General features: G+C 42.4%; 1 protein-coding gene across 12 annotated transcripts in view; it reads left to right on the top strand.

Annotated features, from left to right (window-relative positions):
- The window catches only part of EFCAB11 (EF-hand calcium binding domain 11), a 226,936-nt gene that overhangs the window by 123,264 nt on the left and 83,569 nt on the right, over nucleotides 1-20,103 (top strand). For 4 of the 12 annotated variants that reach the window (XR_012073796.1, XR_012073798.1, XR_012073795.1 and 1 more), the window contains exon 6: nucleotides 6,674-6,745. Coding sequence is in view for 6 of the 12 variants with exons in the window: in XM_006208188.4 (XP_006208250.2) it covers nucleotides 6,674-6,745; nucleotides 9,056-9,104 (121 nt within the window). In the remaining 6 variants the exon portion in view is untranslated. Of the gene's footprint in view, nucleotides 1-6,673; nucleotides 7,695-9,055; nucleotides 14,322-20,103 lie in introns of those variants that run through there. The other 8 variants (XM_072963577.1, XM_072963581.1, XR_004190461.2 and 5 more) reach the window with 7 other exon arrangements.

Here is a 20,103-nt window from a genome sequence, read left to right as displayed (position 1 = left end):
TGCTTGTTTGGGACATAACCTTGGTGAGCAAGAGCGGAATGGAGAATGAGGACAAGCCAAAGAAAGGGTCTCTTACCACATCTGTTACTTCTGTGAGCAACTTGATCCCATCAGAGCCTCCCGTGAGCCCAGAGAACAACCTCCAAGGAACAGAAGGAAAGTGTTTTTCCACTGACGCCTGTTCCCTCATTGGTCAGGGGTCACCTATGGGGCGTTAACTCCTTTTCTCCTACCTCCAGAACTAAGTGTGAGGCCACACCCAGAGGTGCCTGGTGCAGCTGATGGGAGGCACCCCCTGGAGTAAAAGATGGGCGGGGAGCGTGTGAGGTGGGGCAGGAAGGAAGTGCAACACACACTAAAGAGAAGGCATCTGCCCAAGCCATGGAGGAACCTACAAAAGACCAGAAAATATCGACGTGGCTCTCTTATCTTTCCTGCGTGTCTGAATGGCTTTTCTTAACATGTGTCTTTAAAAAGGTAAAATTAATAAACATTACCAACTGAATTGCTGTCGAGCCCCGCAGGACTCTCATCAACAAAGCGGCAAGCACGCCAGTGGGGAGAACCAGCAGGGTCCTCAGAAGAGAAGGCTGCTTGGGGGAGAAGCTGTCAGCATTGCATCTTCAATTGGCGGGTCCTCTCATGCCCAGCAGGGGCTCCTTGCTTGGAGGGTAATTTTTACTCTCACTATTCAGTCAGTATGACAGCTTTGTCCCTAATGTAATGGCACTTTTGACTTCCGTTTAAATTATTCTGCAAAGAATTGGAGAGAAAGAGAGGCTCTCTCCCTTTTCCTCACCCCCCAAAATTCCACTTGGAGAACTTTTCTCATTTAAATCTATGCCTCCACATTAAATTTCTCATTCATATTTCAGGTGAACCAAATGCAGCGTCAACTTGCAACACCCCGTGTAACTATCACAGTGACTCAAAATAATTGCCGTCTGTCAGTGTATGTGTTGCAAACACAGATATGCCTGCCACCGGCTCTGTTATCACCACCGAGAGCTTGCCTCTCTGGTGGGGTCTTCTCTGGGCTCAATTCAAAAACCTTAGCGTCAGCGAGGCAGAGCGTTGAGGCAATTATCCACTTAATCCATCCAAGAAACATGTGTGCCTCACCTGCCCTGAAATCACTTGTTTAGGAAGAAAAAAAAGAGTCTTTAAAGCAATTTTCCAGTAAGGCTAGATTTAGCTGGAATGTTCCAGAGAATTGCCTCCAACTTTGGCTTCTCTAGCTCAGTGGTTTTCAACCAGAGATGATTTTGTCCCCCAGGGGACACTTGGCAATATCAGGAGACATTTTTGGCTGTCAGAGCTGGGGAGGAGGGGGGAGGGTGCCACTGACATCTAGTGGGTAGAAACCAGGGATGTTGCACAGGACAGTCCCTATAGCAAAGGATGAGCCAGCCCGAGATGCCAGTAGTGCTGAGATTGAGAAATCCTGCTCTCGTTAATGAGGATTTATACAGTGTGACATAAGACCACTTATTTAGAAAATTCAGACCAAAAAGAAAGAAAATATTCCTTCAGTTGAAAATACATTAATATTAAAGACTATTTTAAGGCAAAATAACCCGTAAGACAAGTTTGTGTTTAGCATATAATCTTTAACTTCTGCCCAAATGAATATAGATGTTTATAAGATTGCAATTATAATACATATATATTCTGTATTCTTGTTTCCACCTAAATATGTCACTTTTGTAGTCTATATCTTTTTTTAAAAAAACCATCAGTTTTTTAAATTTTTATTTTATTTGGGGGGGGAGATAATTAGGTTTATTTATTTATTATTTTGGGTGGAGGTACTGGGGGTTGAACCCAGGACCTCATGTGTGCTAAGCACACGCTCTACCACTGATCTCTACCCACCTCATCTTTTAATAGAGACTATTCCATTGTTTCAATTCCTTCTTTCTTTGTTTCTTTCCTTTTTTCTTTCCTTTCTTCCTCTTTTTTTTTTTAAGTACCTTGGGAAAAACACATACTCCAATTTGAGATCTGGCTTTGGAGACCTGATCGTGCAGTACTCTTGAATTATTTAAAACAAAAATTATTTTCAAGAGATTATGAGAAATTGTTATTGTGTAAATATTTTCACACAAGAAGCATTTACTACTTGTGAGAAACATTTGCTATTTACGTAGCTTTTAAATTGAAAAACAACTTGTGTTTCTCTTCAGAATGTCACATTAGAGCAGCACTATGGCCTAACTTAATAAAAATTCACAGTGTGAAGCCCTGGTTCCTTCAGGGTGGGGACCACTTAGCCTCTGGGTCACGGAAGCGTATCTCATCCATCCAGCATCACAAAAAGGAGGAAGCAGAATCCTGCTTCACAAATCAGGATGTAAAGAGACAAATGCTAAAGCTTGTGGTGATAAAAGTAATTATAACCACTTATCTGGTGAGTCAAAAAATGTTTGTATTTTAACAGATATGAAAACGGTTAGAATTTGGCTGAACGAACAGAGTCTAGTCCTGCCTAAAATTCTCAGTGTATCCCATTGTCACCTGGGGTTGTCTGCACTTCAAAGTCCAGATAGTATTGCCTGGAACTCCCATTCCACACCCTGTGGAATTTTAAAGCACTCCTAAGGTTTTTGTAAATTTCTGGAAGGCCTGGGGCTCTGAGTTCTTCCCTGAGTTAATCCAGTTAACAGGTCATCTTACTGTTCCCCACTCGCTTTCTTGCTCTCTGCCACAGGCGTTCAGCCTGGACTCATCTCCTAACTCCGTCTTCAGCCCCTAACTCAGCATACACACCCCAACCACACCATCCTCCGTTAGACCGGGTGCCTGCCACAGCCCTCGCTGAAGATAAGGGAGAGGTTATAACACACAACACACAGTAAACGTGGCAGTTAATTAAAGGACTGTTGACCACTGCGCCACTGGGGACTTTTTCTTGGGCCAGTTCCCTGGGTCTAGTGTGGCACTCTCCCTCCCGCCCCTCAGTCGCCCTTTCTTCCTGCATCTTCCATATCTTGCTTGTCATCTCCTTCCACCCAGATGCTCCTCAATTGTTCATTCCGAGTTACACAGAGCCGTTCAGCTCCCTTGAGTCCCTACTCCCCAAATCAGTTTCAGCTCTCCCTTTTGCATCTCAGAAACAAGCGAACCAAAAAGCCTTTAACAGGATTTACATGTCTAGAAAGCAGTTACTGGTGTTCATAGCAATTTATTTTCCCCTCATACACCTAGATATGCTTTGTTCATTCCTTTGAAAAGCCACTTCTGAAATACAAGCCTCTCCATCTCTATCTCTATCTTGATCCACGTGTCTGGTAAAAGTGCAGTTACTTAACCGGATTCAAGTACTTGGGCTGTAGCGATCAGGCAGGTTAGCCTCAGAGGTGTCCAGTGTTCTGTCTTGGTTTCCAGTTTCCTGCTCTTTACTTCTAAATTGTTCAGCCTGACACTCAAGGGGTTCTTTTCATCCATTGCTCTATATGCAACCTCATCTTTCAGAATCCGTCTCTCACTCGGTCTCTCTTGTACCTGGTCTCTGTTTCCAAAATTGGGCATGGAGACCGTAATTGAATGTTACTCATGGGTCCCTGAGTCCTGGCCCCTGGGTGTGTTCTTCAGTGTGTATTATTTCTCTGGCTGGTGTTTAGACTCTGTAAAAGCAGTGATGATAGACTCTCTTTAACCCCCCAGTACATCCTGGGAGGCAGTAGATATTCCAAAATGTTGTCTGTGGTTTCCCCAGACTCATTTATTCTACAAATTCATTCACTCTGCAAACATTCATTGCCTGGCATGGGCTAGAATGTAGGGATATGGCAGCAAACAAGAGAAAATCCCTGCCTTCCCAGAGTTTATTTCTAGTTGGAGTGAGGGGTGGTGGAATATTTTAGCACTGAATGTATGTCGGTGACACCAAAAGAGCAGACTCTGGGGATGGAGAGGATGCTCCTCTTAGGGTTAACGCTTTAAACAGAAACAGTGAAACTTTTTAACCTAATGATATTTTCTTCGTCTGCTCAGCACATCACCAATTCTACCCACCAGCCACACCTGTTTTTCCATCACACAGTGAATTGAGTGTGGGTGCTGCAAAACCTTCCTTCTTTGGAAGGATTCTGTCTGCAATGAAAAACAGTATTTTAGCTTTTAAAATGATAGCTCTGAAATGTGACTTTCCTCTTCATTTTCCTTGAGACAACCATATATATATGAGGAAGAAAAGTTGGAAAACAGTGTTTTGCCATGTCTCTCTCTAAACATAAACATGACATCCCTGCAGTCATCATGTGAATAAAATGCCACTCCAAGCCTTGTGAATAGGCTTTTCCATTTTAACACCTCTTAGTTACACTGTGCCTGTTTTCTGAGGGGACACTTTGGCAAAGACAGAAAGAAAATAAAAAGTTAAGGTAATTACAGTAAAGGTTATTGATTGAGAAAATCAGGAAAAGGAATTCCCTTTTCTACAAGCATTCAGTATCAAAAAGGAAATAAACACACACACACCCAAAAAAATCAGAAGCAGTTTATTCTAAGTGTTACTTTTCTAGGTTATCCACTTAGCTCACCCTCTGAGATTTATAGTTCAACCGTAACAGTTCAGAGTGGAAAGAAAAAAAAGCCATTTATCTAATCCAGTTCCTTGGGAAAAAATACTTACGCAATATTAAGAATCTTCAAGTATCTAATTTAATAAAGGGAATGATTTATACTCTGTAGTCAGTAACATGTGATACTGATTATTTCTAATCCCTTAGAAGAGATCTGACATTCCGCTTTTGGTCCTGTATAGCATGAAATCATCATGTATATTTTACCAAAAGAAGTAACAAGAATAATGGCCCCTACAGTCTGCAATCGTTTTATACTAACATACTGCAACATGGTTTTGCCCTTGGGCAGAGAAGTAGGGATTTTTCTCTACTTCAAAAGGATGAAAAATTATTATCACTCTATCCAGTGCCATTATAGACTTCAGAGACTTTGGCATGAAATATTCAGGAAGTTTATTTTAGAATTCAATATTTTAAAAGCCTGCTTTAAAACTATTACAGTGATTAGTGGCCCTGTTACTTGGGCTCGTCCTTGCTGTAAAAAGCCCTATGTCATGGTTGATAACATTTGTTGTTTCAACGAAATATAATTTGTACCAACCCGAGAGCTCCGTATAAGGCGTGTAATGCGTTGTTTTAGAATGCCCCCCAAAGAGGAATCGTGACCACAGCTCATCAGTTATCTTCCAAACACATTTTTACAGTAAACAGTACTTTCGCTGGTAACAGTGGAATGTATTGCCTATGCCATGATTTTGTCCTTCTGACGTGTGTCATCGTAACCAGGTGGAACGGGCGCCTTTTCTCTGCTCCCTGTTCAAAGAGTAATGCCCCTGTCTCAGTGGCTCTAGGGACACACAGGGACAACCCAGCTGAGGCCACCTACGCCCTCAGCAGGCCAGCCAAAGGCTCCCATCCTCACCTCTCTTCATAGAGTCAGAAAAGCTTATCGGGTGCTTGTCAGGATTTAACGGAGCTTCTGAGGCCATGACTGAGCCAGTGAAAACTTCCGGAGCCAGCACTTGCCCAACACAACCACTTCTCTCTGGAACATCCTACTCACATAGGGAGACGATGTGGAACAGAGTATGGTTTTGGAATTTAATGATTCTAATTTGAGTTTCAGATCTGTTACTTACCAGCCCCGTGATCTCGAGGAAACTGCTAAACCTCTTTAGGCTCAATGTCTGTGAAAAGGAACCTGTCCTGGCATCCATGCACAGATTCAATGAGACCCGGAATGTAAAGAGTGCGATGCAGAATGTCAGTCACTGTTCCCTTCATTACTGTTTGCTCCCCGAATGTTTTTCTTGTCTCTTAATGCTTTATTCCACATTCCTGTTGTGTAACGTGTGAAAGGAAAATCAAAATGGAGTCGGTGTTGCTCAGAGAGCTCTGTGAGATGGAGCCGGGGGGCCATCAAGGAAGTGGGACTTATGCACGTCTAGGCCTGCATGGAGTCTGACCTTTTGACCTGGTGAAGTCGTCCAGAATACCTGCCAGAAACTCAAGATACGTACTGGACCCTTACCCTGAAATAACTCACGGCAGTCCGTCTACTTACTGAGCCCCTACCCTAAAACAGCTTGGGATTCCTCAAGGACAAATATTTTCTGACTCATGTCAGAGTCAGTCACAGTTCTTCCTGAGCAACTTTTACCACCTCGTGGCTTGTTGTCTTTGTAAGCCCCCGACTCTCTTCGTCGGAACACTCTTTCTGGGTTACCCCAATCTGTGTCTCCCAAATTGCAATTCTTAAGACCCCAAATAAACTCTTCTGTTTTCAGCCTCCTGCATTGTTTTTCAGTTGACAGATGCATGTATATTTATTGACATATCACAGAAGGTGTTTGTAGGATGGCTAGAAAAACCATCACTTCTACTTTTTTTAATATAACCTCTGCATGTGGTGACATTCCTTTAAATGTATTGAATATATTATTTCTGTGGGTTTTAATAAATACCTTTTCCTTTTACCTTAGGTTTCATCAGTGTAAGAAAAAAGATAGGCATCAACCTTAGCCTTCAAGGAGATTAAAATAGGTGCCTCTCCATACACACGCAAAGAAATAGATTCTGATCTGCTCTTCATGCCTAAGTGAGACGAAACTAACCTGTAAATAATTTTCTGTTTCATTTTCCAGGGAAGTAGATCAAGACTCAGATGGTCACGTCAGCTTTAAAGACTTCGAATATGCCATGAACTATGGACAGAAGTAAGCCTAATTTTTGGGTATTGTCTTGGCAACTTCCAGGGAGACCAACAGGTTGTGATGTATTTAAAGGTCAAATTCCACTCTACAAATGTAATGCTGCATACCTTCGATTACATGCTTCATCGTGGTTTTCAGATGCTGATAATTGCTTGCATCTCATAATCCTAGATGTGGTTGTTACAGGCAGTCTCCTTCTAGATGGCTAGCAGTCCTGAGTCAGGCTGCTGCTGGCACTGCCACTGGGGTGGTCCCCTGCCCCTCCTCTTCACTCCCTGTCCCCCAACTCCACCCCGCACTGCAGGCCGGGATGCTCCACTCATTTACTGGTCCTCACCACCCCACCCGCAGGCTCCCTGAGCCTCATCACTTCCCAAAGTCAGGAGGGGGTTGCTTTTTCCTGCCAGTGGTGCCAGTTTCCTTCATGCACTCAGCTTTGGTTGAATAAATAATAGTACCTACATGTACTGAGCTTTTACTAACTACGTTCCAAGCAATGAGCTAGGTGTTGGGAAAACAAAGACTTAAGACTTGTCTAGGATGATGCAGTAGAGTCAAAATCATCATTGCGAAATGGCCCCAGCGCACTAGTTGTGCAAGACAAAGAAACAAGATTGCGCTGACATAAGTAAGTCTTCTTCAGCTGTTTCCAGAGGCAGAACAGAGTGCCGTAAGGATATTGGAACAAAGACTTATTCGCAGAACCCGTTTGAATGGCCTGGGCCTCGGGTTCCTCCTGCAGAACAGCAAGCCCTGTGCTGCCCGGCTGCCCTCTGCTGTGCCCTCCCGGGTTCTAGGAGGTTTTTGCCTTCCACCAGGAGCCTTCACCATCTGTGTTCACGTTCTCCACTCCGCCTCCGCACCTGGGATCCAGTGACTGCCACACTGGAACAAAAGCTGTGACACTGGACATTCAGCACTTATTTTAAATAAATACTAGTATCAGTCCTAATATTTTATCTGTAAATGCTCAGAATTCCAAACATTGACAACACTGTGAAAACATATAATACAATCCAAATTTTAAAAATACTGAAGGTCAAGGAAAAATGTAAACCTGTAAAACAGAAACATGAAATGAGCCTCATTCTAATACAGATTATTAGCAGATGAACTTAATAAACTGTCATAAATCCGAAAGGCCTAGAGAAGCATAACAACTTAATGCAACTTGGTGTTCTGGACGGGATCCTGGAATACAAGAAGGAAGGATTTTAGGGAAACCCTAATAAGATACGGACTTTAGTTAATAATGTTATGTACCTATTGGTCCATTAATTGTGACGCGTACTATGCGCATAGAAGACGTCAATCACAGGAGAAACTGGCGAGGGGTGCTTGGGAACTCTCCGTACTATCTTCACAATTTTTCTAGGAACCTAAAACTGTTCCAAAATAAAAAGGTTAAAAAACAAAGTCTTATTCCAAAATTCACATACTAAACATTCTCTAAAATGAAGAAAACTTTGAAAATCATTAAGAAGTACAATTGAAACATCATTTCAAGAACAGCGTAGATCAGTGGTGTCACTGAGCATCCTGTGTGTTTTAGGACAAATTGTTCTGGCTAATGAAAAGCCCTTTCTGACTCTGGGTACAGTTTTATTAGCAAGTATTTTCATCATAAATTGAATAAGTTGAGTCACAGATCCTCATCCCAATACATGAGTGATAGTGATTTTAGATTGTGAAAATATAAAAATCAGAGCAATCCACCAGCACAATGCCTGTATTTCAGTAATTGCCAGAATACCGAAACCTTGCATTGCATCACTCTTTGACTCCTTTTCTCCCTGGAAACATGACAGGAGAAAGGGAGAGCTCACTCCCGCCAGATGAGTGGGAGCAGGAGGCCAGGGTGGGAACAGCTGTTGGGCAATTTCCTCGACCCTGGATTAGTCCAGGCTCTCTTCGGTCTCAAGGACAGAAACCTGCCCAAACTAGCTTAGATGGAAAAGAAATTTTACTAGAAAATACTGGGCTAGCTTATGGAACCTAACACAGCAGAAGCAGTGGTGCAACTGGGTTTCCAGGAGAACGAGAACCAGCAACGCAAGCATCTCCAGACCCTGCCCCCGTCCCACGGGCACCATCAGCCTCACACCATTCTTTAAAGGAACTGGCCCATGATCTGTCCTGTTCCACATGCAGAGACCCTAGAAAGAGGCTCTGGTTGGCTCCTGGATCAGTCAACTCTGCTTCATCCTGAGAGTCTAGACTTGGTCACTGGGCACGCACCCAGGTGTGCTGCGGGCTGGCCACAGGGAGGGGAAGTTGATAAGAGCTGGACAGCCATTCCATTTTCTTTTTTAGAAGAAAACAGCATGGCCTGGACCTTCTCAAGGAGGGAGAGCCCCTCTAGGATTTGCTGCCTAGGAGGGCCCAGGTTCACAGAGCAGAGCACAGAACAAAAGAGACAGGGGAGGTGAGAAGCTTCTCATATCACCGCCCATCTTATCACTTCCCCTAAACCCCATCCAGATCCTCATCCTGTGAGCTTCACTCCAGCTTCTAAATTCCAGATCCCTGCCCCAACCCTTGTCCCCAAGCCACGATGCTGTCTGTAGTGTGACCTTACTGTTCTGCCCTCAATTAAATGGCCCAAGGGTGGCCATGTATGCAGGTTGATCAACTCAGCCTCTTCCAATGGAGACATCAGGAGAGTGAGGGAGATGCAGCAGTGCTTCTCTGGCCAAGTGAGTGGGTGTGACTCAGGAGCAAGTGGCAGACGTGTTTGCCACCACATGGCCTGGAAAACCAAGGCAGCTGCCTTGCAACAAGAGCAGAAAATGAAATAGACACCAAGAGGAGAGCAAGGAGGCAGCTCGAGAATCCCTGTGGTACTTGATTTCTGGCTAAAGCTGGTACACAAGGCCCAGTCATAACCCTTTGGGTCCTATGAGGTAACCCTGTATCCTTCCAATAAACCTTTCTGCTCAAGCCAGCTGGAGTTGCTTTCTGTTATTTGAAACCAAGAGAACCCTAACTGTTACAAGCCCAGAGCCAAGGACAGAGTCCTAGGTAACATCAACATTTACTGGGGCAACAGAGAACAGAGTCTTCTAAAGAGACTAAGAAGAAGTTGAAGATGGAAGAGGAGCTGTAGCCAGTTCTCTGTCCCCAAAGCCCCACCTCTACTTGATCTGTAACTGTAATCAGATCCAGTCTTCCCCTGAGGCCAGTGATCTGCCAATGGCCAAACCCCTCAGCCCTTCTCAGACCTCATCACACTTGTCCTTTCTCCTGGGTCCTTCTCTCTTTAGCCTTCATAGCACTGCTCTCTCATGGTATTTCTATGCCCATTTACCCCCACTATCTTTTTCTCTTTCTTCTACAACCATCTCCTAAGTGTTAGTTAAGACTCTTGAAGGTCCTCTAATTGGCCAATCTTCTTAATCAACACATTCTTCAAGGATGATTTCATCTGTTTCCAAGACTTCAGCTATCACCTTTATGGGTGTGACTCCACAAACAACTCTTATCTTTAGTTTTTATCTCAGCTCCACCCAGACCTGTGGTTTTCATTTGCCTGTTGGACATTTCCACCTCAATACAAGCTCACTGAACTAACATCAGACTCATTGTTTTCTCTAATTTCCAAAACTGGCTTCTCATTCTGTGTTTTCTGTTTCTGTTAATGGCATCCACCCCACCCCCCACCCCCCACCCCTAGTTGTCATCCAAACCAGCTGCCTCAGGGTTCCTTTCAAATCTCCCCCTGACATCCAGTCAGTCACCACATCCTTTGAGTCTATGTCCGCAAAGACTTGCATGACATTTTCTTCCATCCCCTCGTGATCTCCCTGCCCTCTCTCATCCATCCATCTGGCCATATGTTCTTCTCTCCATTGGTGTAAAGATGAGTAAAGGATGTGCCGATAAGTAAAAACCAGACCCCAATGTCATACATTTAGTCCTGTGCATCAGTTATCTTCACAAAGCAAAGATAGAATTGTTTCTTCTCAGAAGCTTTTGTAGCCACCTTTTCTGTCAGGTCATGTCTAAATCCTTAATATGCCATTCAAAGACCTCTATGATCTGGTCTCAACTTCTCTATTCAGCTTCATCTTTCACAACTGCCTCTGCCATACCATCACAAACACACACACACACACACACACACACATACACACACACAAACAGACAGAGTCCCTTAGCCTCAAAACACCAAAATGACAACTAGATCTTTGCCCCAAATGAAAAAGTAACAAATAACCTTGGAATTCACATCTGATGAGATAATAGGAAAATAAAACCATAAGATAAAATTCCATTTAAAAAAACATATTGGACCACCGTCATCTTAATATTTTTTCCTTCACAGTTGTCACCTTCAAAGGGGGAAAGGGGGGGCAATTATGCTAGGGCTTTAAAAATATTTTTACTTTATTTTATTCTTGAAAATTAAGGTGAATATTAGCATCCTCTTTTAGAAATGAGGGAACAGTCTCAGAGGATCTAAGTAACTTGGCTCAGGCCACGTGATGGGGATGGGCAGAGTGTCAGGGTGTGATCCAAACCTGTCAGCCCGACTCAACACAGAGAACTTGTTAGGCTACATCACCTCTAGTGGGAGGATCTTCTATGACACTGGCCCATATTCTTGGGTCACACTATGTTTTTGATTCAAAATGAGTTTAGCCAGATTCATTGGCCATCTCAGGTCAAGCATCTATCACATTAGATATTAAGTATTAACTCCTGTCTTACCCATCCCCAAGCCTAACCCCAGTTACTTTGGGTTATTAATCAAATCCACATTCAAAAGACAAAAGATTTGCCACCAGAGACAATACCCTTTAAAATGTGCTGCCAGCTCTGAAGACAGTTTTCAAAGAGGATTTCTAGAAATGCTCTGAACAATGGAAGCATTTTTGAAATAGATGTGCATTCTCATTGGGCTGCACTCACTCATGTGTGTAAATTCTAAACAGCTTTTTTCAACAATCATGCTACCTGGTACTTCACTTTACGGAACTGTAATTTAGGGTTAATAAAAACAGTTAGTTGCTTTCCTTTTTCTTAGCCTGTAGCTTTTGAGAAACCTGTTTAGAACTGCAGGATTAGACAGTTAAAACACACACAAATGAAAGTTTAATGGCATTCAGGATAGCAGCTCACAAAGTGACCTTTCTTACAAAACAAATTTAAATTGGCATGACCACATGGATTGAAAAGTGGCTTAAAACAATTTAACATAATGAAATATGAAGTGTTCAATCTAAATTTCTCTTAGATTGATAAATTGGTTAAATGCTCAGAAATGTGTATCAAAAAGAACATTAACTTCACAGAAGATGCAGTTTAATGTATATGAAAACATAAACTGAAATTCAAATATGCTCCCTATTTTATGGTTTACTGATCCTTGAGAGGAGAAAAAACTTCAAAGGAGAACGAACAGTTAGGTTTGTTATAGTATATTCATTAGGAAGAGCAATTGCAATAATATTGTATTTATAGGAAAAAATTGACCAAGGGTCTGGAAATACATCACAAGTATTATCATAATGACAGTCACTATAGAGTAGAAGCCAAGTTTAGTCATCTTTGTTTTAAAGAAGGAAGCCAACCTTGATTTTAAATGATGTTTCCAAGGTTAAACATGGCAGAAATTGTGCTTGAGTCAGTTTCTTTACCAGGCTTTCCCCACTACTACTTATACTGGACTGCTTGTGGGATGAGGTTTGCTCATTTCTGTCTTTATTTTCCCCTTTTCCCTTCCCCCCCTCGGTTCCTCCCTCCCTTCACTCTTTGTTTCCTTTGTTTCTGCTATCCCTATCACATGGATAAACAAAACTACATACACTGAGCCACCCAGGGTTCTATCTCACCTGCTCTTTAACTGATATCCAAATTTGTATCAGCAGATTCCACCCTCCCCTGCACTACAAATAGAAACCAAAATTCCAGGACACTGTATGCATTTAATCAAATATGGAAACTTCTTGGCCATTTTCTCTTCAAATGCTTCTTTTACCACACTCTTTAAAGAGAATGTCCTCCCAGAATCCAGTTATACATATGTTATACTGATGGTGTTATCTGACATGTGTCTCATTCTGTTCTTCTCCTCCTCCTCTCCTTCCCCCTTTTCTTCCTCCTCCTCCTCCCTCTCATTTAAGTTTCAGTTCAGTCATTTCTACTCATTCATTGCTGGTGGGATTGCAAAACGGTACAGCCACTTCAGAAGACAGTTTGACAGTTTCTTACAAAGCTAAGCATAGTCTTCCCAAATGATCCAGCAGTCAGGCTCCTATGTATTTACTCAACTGATCTGAAAGCTCCTCTTCACACAGAAACTTGCACAAGAATGTTTATACCAACTTTATTCATCATCACCCAAAACTTGAAGCAACTAAGACGCCCTTTAGGAGATGAGTGGATAAACAAAATGTGGTGCAGCCATATAATGGAATTATTATCCAGTGATAAAAAGAAATGAGATATTAACCCACAAAACACACATTAAGGTAAACCTTAAATGTGTATTTCTAAGTGAAAGAAGCCAGTGTGACAAGGCTGCATTCTGTACAGTACCAATATGACATTCTGGAAAAGGCAAAACTATAGTGATGACTAGAAGACCAATGATTATCAGAGATGTTTTTCTTTTGGTGGGAGAGGGTTGACTAAGTAAATCCCAGGGACTTTTTTTAGTGTGTGGCAAAATATACAGGATGAGCCTGGATCACCTTGTAGTGTCAGAAAGTGAGGAAGTGCTCAAAAAACAAAACAAAACCAAAATTTAAATTTAAAAAGAAAAAAAAGACTCACTTCAGTAAGGGTATGTCAGAGGAACACGAGAACCAACAGGAGAGCTTCAAGTGCCCAAAGCTAGAACAGTTTGAGTAACAAAATAAAGTAATATTGGATTATAACCCAAAGGATAAAATAAATATCCATGAGTCCATACTGATTCAAATAAATGACTGAATAAATAGATAAATGGAGGAATTGAGACAAATCTCCTTTGCAGAAAAATTTCAAATAATTTATGAAGGTACTCTGCCCTCAAAGAGATGGAATATAAGTTTTCATTCCTTACGGGGGAACAGCATATGGTGACCGTCTCCCAGAAAGTACCACGTGGAAGTAGGGGATAGAAAAACCTGGCAATCACTACTTCAGCCAAATGATGAAGGTCAACATCAACAGTGAGAAATCATGCTGATACTATGTACCCTTATGTATGGGATGAAAAGACACTGAACCCCTTAGGCTTTCCTCCCTCAAACCCACAACCTCAGTCCAATCGCAATCAAAACGGTTGACAAATCCCAATTCAGAGACATTCTACAAAATACCTGACCAGTAATTCTCAAAACCGTCAAAGTCCGAAACGAGGAATGCCTGAGAAGTGTCACAGCCAAGAGGAGCCCGAGGAGACATGACAGTGAAATGCAATGTGATAGCTGGGATGGGATCCTGGAACAGGAAAAAGGCATTAGATAAAAACCCTGGAAAACTGAATAAAGCATGGGCTTTGGTTAATAATAACGTATCAACATTGTTCCATTAATTATAACAAATGTAGGATACTAATGTAAGATGTTAATACTAGAACTGGGTGTGAGGTGTATGGGAAATCTGTACTATTGTCAGTTTTGGGGGGGGGGGTTTGTAAATCTAAAACTGTTCTAAAATAAAAGTTTATTTAAAAAAATTTTAGATATTCCTGTATGTGGAAATTGTGTCCTTTGCTATTTAAATTTATAATAAAATTATAGATGTGTTAAAGGATTACCTAGCTTTTCAAAATAATGTTATAGGATACATTAGCAGAAGATGGAAGACCATCACTTAATGGCACATTTATAGGACTCTCTGAATTCTCAGCAGTGTCCCCCAGGGTCAGGCTTTTGCCATAGGGAAGTGTGTTCACAGCCTGGTATATGATATGGGTTGATTTCTAACAAGGAAGAGATCTCATATATCTGCTTTTGAATTGCATTTGGAGAACCTTCAAAAAAGCGAGAAAAAAAAAAGTACCCAGCTTTCCTGTATTTTGCTTGCAATATACATTTCAAAGAAAGAAATACCTTAGCTTTGGACCTATTGAAATGAAAGCCTTTTATACTTCTTTTGAACTTCCTAATTCCTCACAGCACTGAGAAAACCCACAGGTATGGCCCGTCTCAAAAGGCCTGTTAAGATGTCAATATAGTCAAGACATGGAAACAACTTAAGTGTCCACAGATGGATGAATGGATAAAGGAAATAGGAGATATACCAGTATGTACACAATGGAATATTATTCAGCCATAAAAAAGAAAGAAAGCCTGCCAGTTATGATGACATAGATGAATCTTGAGGGCACTATGCCAAGTGAAATAAATCAGACAGAGAAAGACAAATATCAGACTGATTTTCAGCCTTTTTTCTCTTCTCATACTTATATTTAAGACTGTAAATGTCCTGTAGCCCTGCTTTAGCTGCATCTTATGCATTTTGATATGTCTTATCTTCATTATCATTTTCTTCAAAATATTTCCTAATTTCTGTTGTGGTTTTTTTCTTTGACACGTGAGCTAATCAGAGATAAGTTGTTAAATTTTCAAGAGTTGTGGCTCTTTCTAGTTTTTGTTATTGATTTCTCAATAGTTCCACTGTGGTGAGAGGACTTATTCTGAATGTTTTCAAATCCTTGAGTCAATTCTCTTTTAAGTCCTTCAGTTCTCCAATGAGCAAATACATCTTCCCATGTACTTAAATACATTTTTAAGTATAATTAATTAAACTCTATAATCTGATGTCTTTATTCTCTTAAATATTCCGATAGTATTTGTAAACTCAGATTTCAACTTAAAATCGTAAATCTAAACCAGCTTCTATTTTAAATTGGAATCACAAGGTAAATCTGTTCATCAGCCTAATGCTGTGCTGTCTAAAGCCACCAGCGCATGTGGCTATTTAAATTTAACTTTTAACTAATCAAAATTAAATAAAAATTCAGTTCTTCACTGAATAGCCATATCTAGTACCATGTTTCAGGTGTTCAGTAGCTACATGTGATTGGTGGCTGCCATATTGAACAGTGTCAAAGAGCACATTTCCATCGTTGCACCAAGTTCTGTTGGACACACTCCCTAGACACTCCTGTAGGGTGCTGGCCAACTTTAGGATTGACTGCCCTGGGGCCCTGATCCTGATCCAATCAGGAGACAGAGCCCTGTGGTGATTTATATAAATATTATTCCACACAAGGGAGCTTCTACCATGGGGACTCCTCAGAAAGGGATTGAAGGAGAGAAGAACATTCTGAGTTAGACTCCTGGTCACCCGTCAAGGCTCCATGCCGACATCACCTCCTGTGTGATGACTAACTCCTACCTCCTTTAGATTAGTCACATTTTCCTCTGGATGCCCATGGTGGTCACTTAAGCGTTCTCTTCGTGTTCCAGTTCCATCTCCAACTCTGGATCAGGAGCTCTTCGAAGCCAGGAATGTATTTTATCTTTGTGTCCTGAGTGTCTGGCACTGTGTGCACTGAATGGGAGGGAGATCTCTCTGAGAGGTGGTGTGATATGGAGCGGACAATCAGAAGATCTGAATTCTCTCTCCACTCAGTCCTCCCTCTTATGCTCGGTGGCAAGTCAGGCACTTCTCCTGGGTCTCAATTTCCTCTTATTCATCAGTTTCAATGAGGAAGTTGACTTAGATAAGATCGCTAATTGCCTGTTATAAGGAAGTAAGTGTTACATGAACAAAGAGTGCGGTGGCCAAGGAAGCTAAGGAAATGCTTGGTCATTAGGGATGATACGTGGGTATTTTCTTAGCCTAGAAGTTCACAGAAACTCTAGCACGATTCAGTCCATTATGGCACTGCGCGGAACGGGTAGGACGCCGAGGTTCTCGGGCTTATTTGATGGGCAGTGTAACTGTGTGTGTGTAGAGAAGGAGCTGTCTTAAGGAACTAATGTTCCATGGATTATACTTTGGGAAATGATTGATTAGCTGATCTCTAAGGAATCTTCTAGTTCAATGTTTTTATGTCTTATGAGCACACTGCCGTCTTACTGTCCCCGGTACCTGACTAGCAGTGACTGTGAACTCAGAAGCCACACCTCTAACCTTCCACTCCCTCTGCCCCTACTTCCTCGTCTCCCCTGGCACCCTCCCCGCCTCCAAGAGAAGACACCGGAGCAACTCGACTTGAAATGCCCGTCAGGAGGGAAGGGGCTGGGGTGCACGCACTTGACTGTAGACCTCTGATAGCGAGGTAAAGTCAGTGCTCACCTAAAAGAGCAGCTGCTTTGAAAACTGAAGCATAAGGCAGAAAGAATGATTTTATTTTAATTTTAATTGATTTTCTCAGTTCTACCACGTTTCTTTCATGATATCATGGGTGTAACCGTTTAATATATCTATTTTGAGCTATCACTTGATATACGAGGCTTTCATGCCCAGGAATACTTAAAGCAGCAACAGATTATCCATGTTATGTTAATAAGAAAGCAATAATGAAATATTACGCAGGGTTCCTATTCCGTATTTTATTAATGAAGACCTTTTGTGCTTTGTTGGGCCTGATACTTTACACTGTGGTTGCCAAAGAGATTAGAAAATGTTTCTGCCTTCTCAGCAAAAAAGCCCCAAATTAGGCTACGTGACTGGAAAACATTTGCAACAGGTAAAACAGGTAACAAAAATGGCCATGAGGCTCTGTGGGACTGGAGGCGATGAACTTATTTTAATCTGAGCCCCAGGAATAGCAACATTCTTGTTGCTCAAGAGTAAAACAAACAGTTCTATCAGCTGCCTTGGAAATAAAAAGTAGAAAAAAACAGGGTTACCGCAAAGCTTAGTCCTGTGATAAATAGCCACGTGGACTGGAACTTACCGCCACTGATGGTAAGAACCAGCGTTAAGTGTATTGTCCGCCATTGGCGGACACTGCTTAAGGACTTCATTGGCACTGCTACATTTAATTCTTCTGGCAACTATAAGACGGAGGCGTTATCCTTATTCTCAGGAAGGGGGATAAGCACAGAAAAGTGAAGAAGAGTGGCAGACCTGGGGTTTGAACCCGGAGAGTCTGACTCCTGAGCCGGTCCTCATAACTTTAGCCCTGAGAACCGAGAGCCCTGGCCTTTCAGGTCCAAGCTCCAGGTTAGGGGAGACCCTGCAGGCCTCTGGCCCCTCCAAGAGAGCTTCCCATACTTCCAGAAATATACTCACTTCCCTGCATCTCTGAGGTCACCTCGGGTCTCACAGTGACCTCCCCGCACCGGGCACACTGTGCTGTTGGTGTGGGTGTTGTGGACCAGACAGATCTCCCCATCACACTGTGACTCTCTCCTCAAGTGACCATAGTCACACACTCATCTAAAAGTCCACTTGGCTCTTCATGGAGCCAGTATCATCAGAGAATTGGTGACACTTACACACATTCACCCCGCCTCTCCTCCTCCTCCACACACACCCACACACATCCTCCGTCCCAGCGGTGAGCCCTGCGCTGCCCGCAGTCGTGTGGTTCTCTCTGCACCCCCAACAATTCCTTGAAGGAGACCGCCTCCTTTCCCCTTGGTGCCACCTGTGCTCTGTTGGGCTTTGTTCAAAGAGCATGGGCTGCAGGTTCACCCCCTATATGCTCAGGTAGGTGAGATACACCTGGCTGTGGGCCCCCCTCTTTCCCCTTGGTGCCACCTGTGCTCTGTTGGGCTTTGTTCAAAGAGCATGGGCTGCAGGTTCACCCCCTATATGCTCAGGTAGGTGAGATACACCTGGCTGTGGGCCCCCCTCACGTCACTGGGAGGAAGAGGTTGTGTAACCTACAGATTCCAAGACCCCAACTATCATGTTGCCATCTTGGCTTCTTCCTCCACCATCACTGGGCTTTGCCAGACATGTCAAAATTCTGAAAAGCAAACGCCGTTTTCTTCAATCATTTGATTTTGAAAATGGGAGAAATAATATGAAGTTGACTTAGCCAATGCCCTTTCTGTGCGGATACGGAGTTCATTGTAGCTGTGATTTAAATACTAATTATATGCCAGTTTGAGTTTAAAGTTTTTTGTGTGTGCTCTTTTGCAGAAGCAGTCAGGGGAGTGACTAAAAGCTTATTCATTTGCAGGGTTTTTATTTTGGAAATGAACATGCTGGCACAATTTTAATTGGGTTTTAGTTGTTGTTGTTTTAATTCTCACAGTGATGGCTTGGCCATGTCTTTTGGGATTGCAGAGGGAAACTGGCATCTGGTGTTTGAGGATTCTGGGGATTTGCACCATATTTATGTGTAATAACTATACAGTAAATAAACAGAATGAATAATTAAGTGAATAATGAGTTTCTCAGAAAAGAGGACTCCTCTTAAGACTTCGACAGAAATGCTCACGTGTGCTCCACCCTCCCTCCCGTGTGGCAGTTCCGAGCTGCTCTCACTGTGTCATTGCCCCGGTAGAAACCAGCAAGGACGTTTTCCAAGCTGAAAACAGGCGTGCCCTTAATCAATGTGGTTTGATATAAACAAGATATTTTCTTCCAATTGCAAAGATGTTGGATTTATGACTCTTAGAATTATCTTTTTTTTTTTTTACCCTAGAGAGATATTTGCCTCTTTAAAAATAAAATCCATGAGATTAAATTTCACTGAACAGTGTTTCTCTGAGGGACTAAAAACTTGAAATTCCAGGAATTCACTGGATCTAGTGAAATTACATAAATGCATGTTAATACCCATATTAGCCAATACAAGGTGCCCTTGCTTCTAGATGCAACCCAGGCCCACAGTGGATCTTCCCAAAGATAAAACCACTGTGTAACTACTGTTTCTTCCCTGTGTGTCTTCATCCACTCACTCATGGTGTTACTTGTGCATTAATTCACTCACATACCAAGTATTTATGGAGCACCTACTACACCCGCACCTGTGTGCCAGCTCTGGTGATACCATGGTGAGCAAAACCACACCCAGTTCCTGTCCTGACAGAGCTTGCATTCTTATCAGGGTGCCAGCAAGCAAACCATGAAATGAAAGCTAACTTGCAACTATGTCAGTTTCTATGAAAGAGAATGTATTAGTCTGCTAGGGCTGCCGTAACAAAAGACCACCAATTGGGCAGCTTAAACAACAGAAATGTATTGCCTCACTGTTCCAGAGGCTAGAAGTCCAGGATCAAGGCACCAGCAGGCTTGGTCTCGCTGGAGGCCTCTGTCCTTGGCTTGCAGATGGCAGCCTTCCCACAGTGTCCCCACCTGGTCTTTCCTCTGTGCATGTGCATGTCTGTGTCCAGATTTCTTCTTCTCACAAGGACACCAGTCATATTGGATTAGGGCCCAGCCTAACAACTTCATTCTTACTTAATTATCTCTTTAAAGACCCTATCTCCAAACACAGTCACTTTCTGGGTACTGGG

This window comes from Vicugna pacos, chromosome 6, assembly GCF_048564905.1.
Source record: "Vicugna pacos chromosome 6, VicPac4, whole genome shotgun sequence".
Taxonomy (NCBI): domain Eukaryota; kingdom Metazoa; phylum Chordata; class Mammalia; order Artiodactyla; family Camelidae; genus Vicugna; species Vicugna pacos.
The sequence above is the reverse complement of the archived record's forward strand: the minus strand, read 5'-3'. Positions and strand labels throughout refer to the sequence as shown.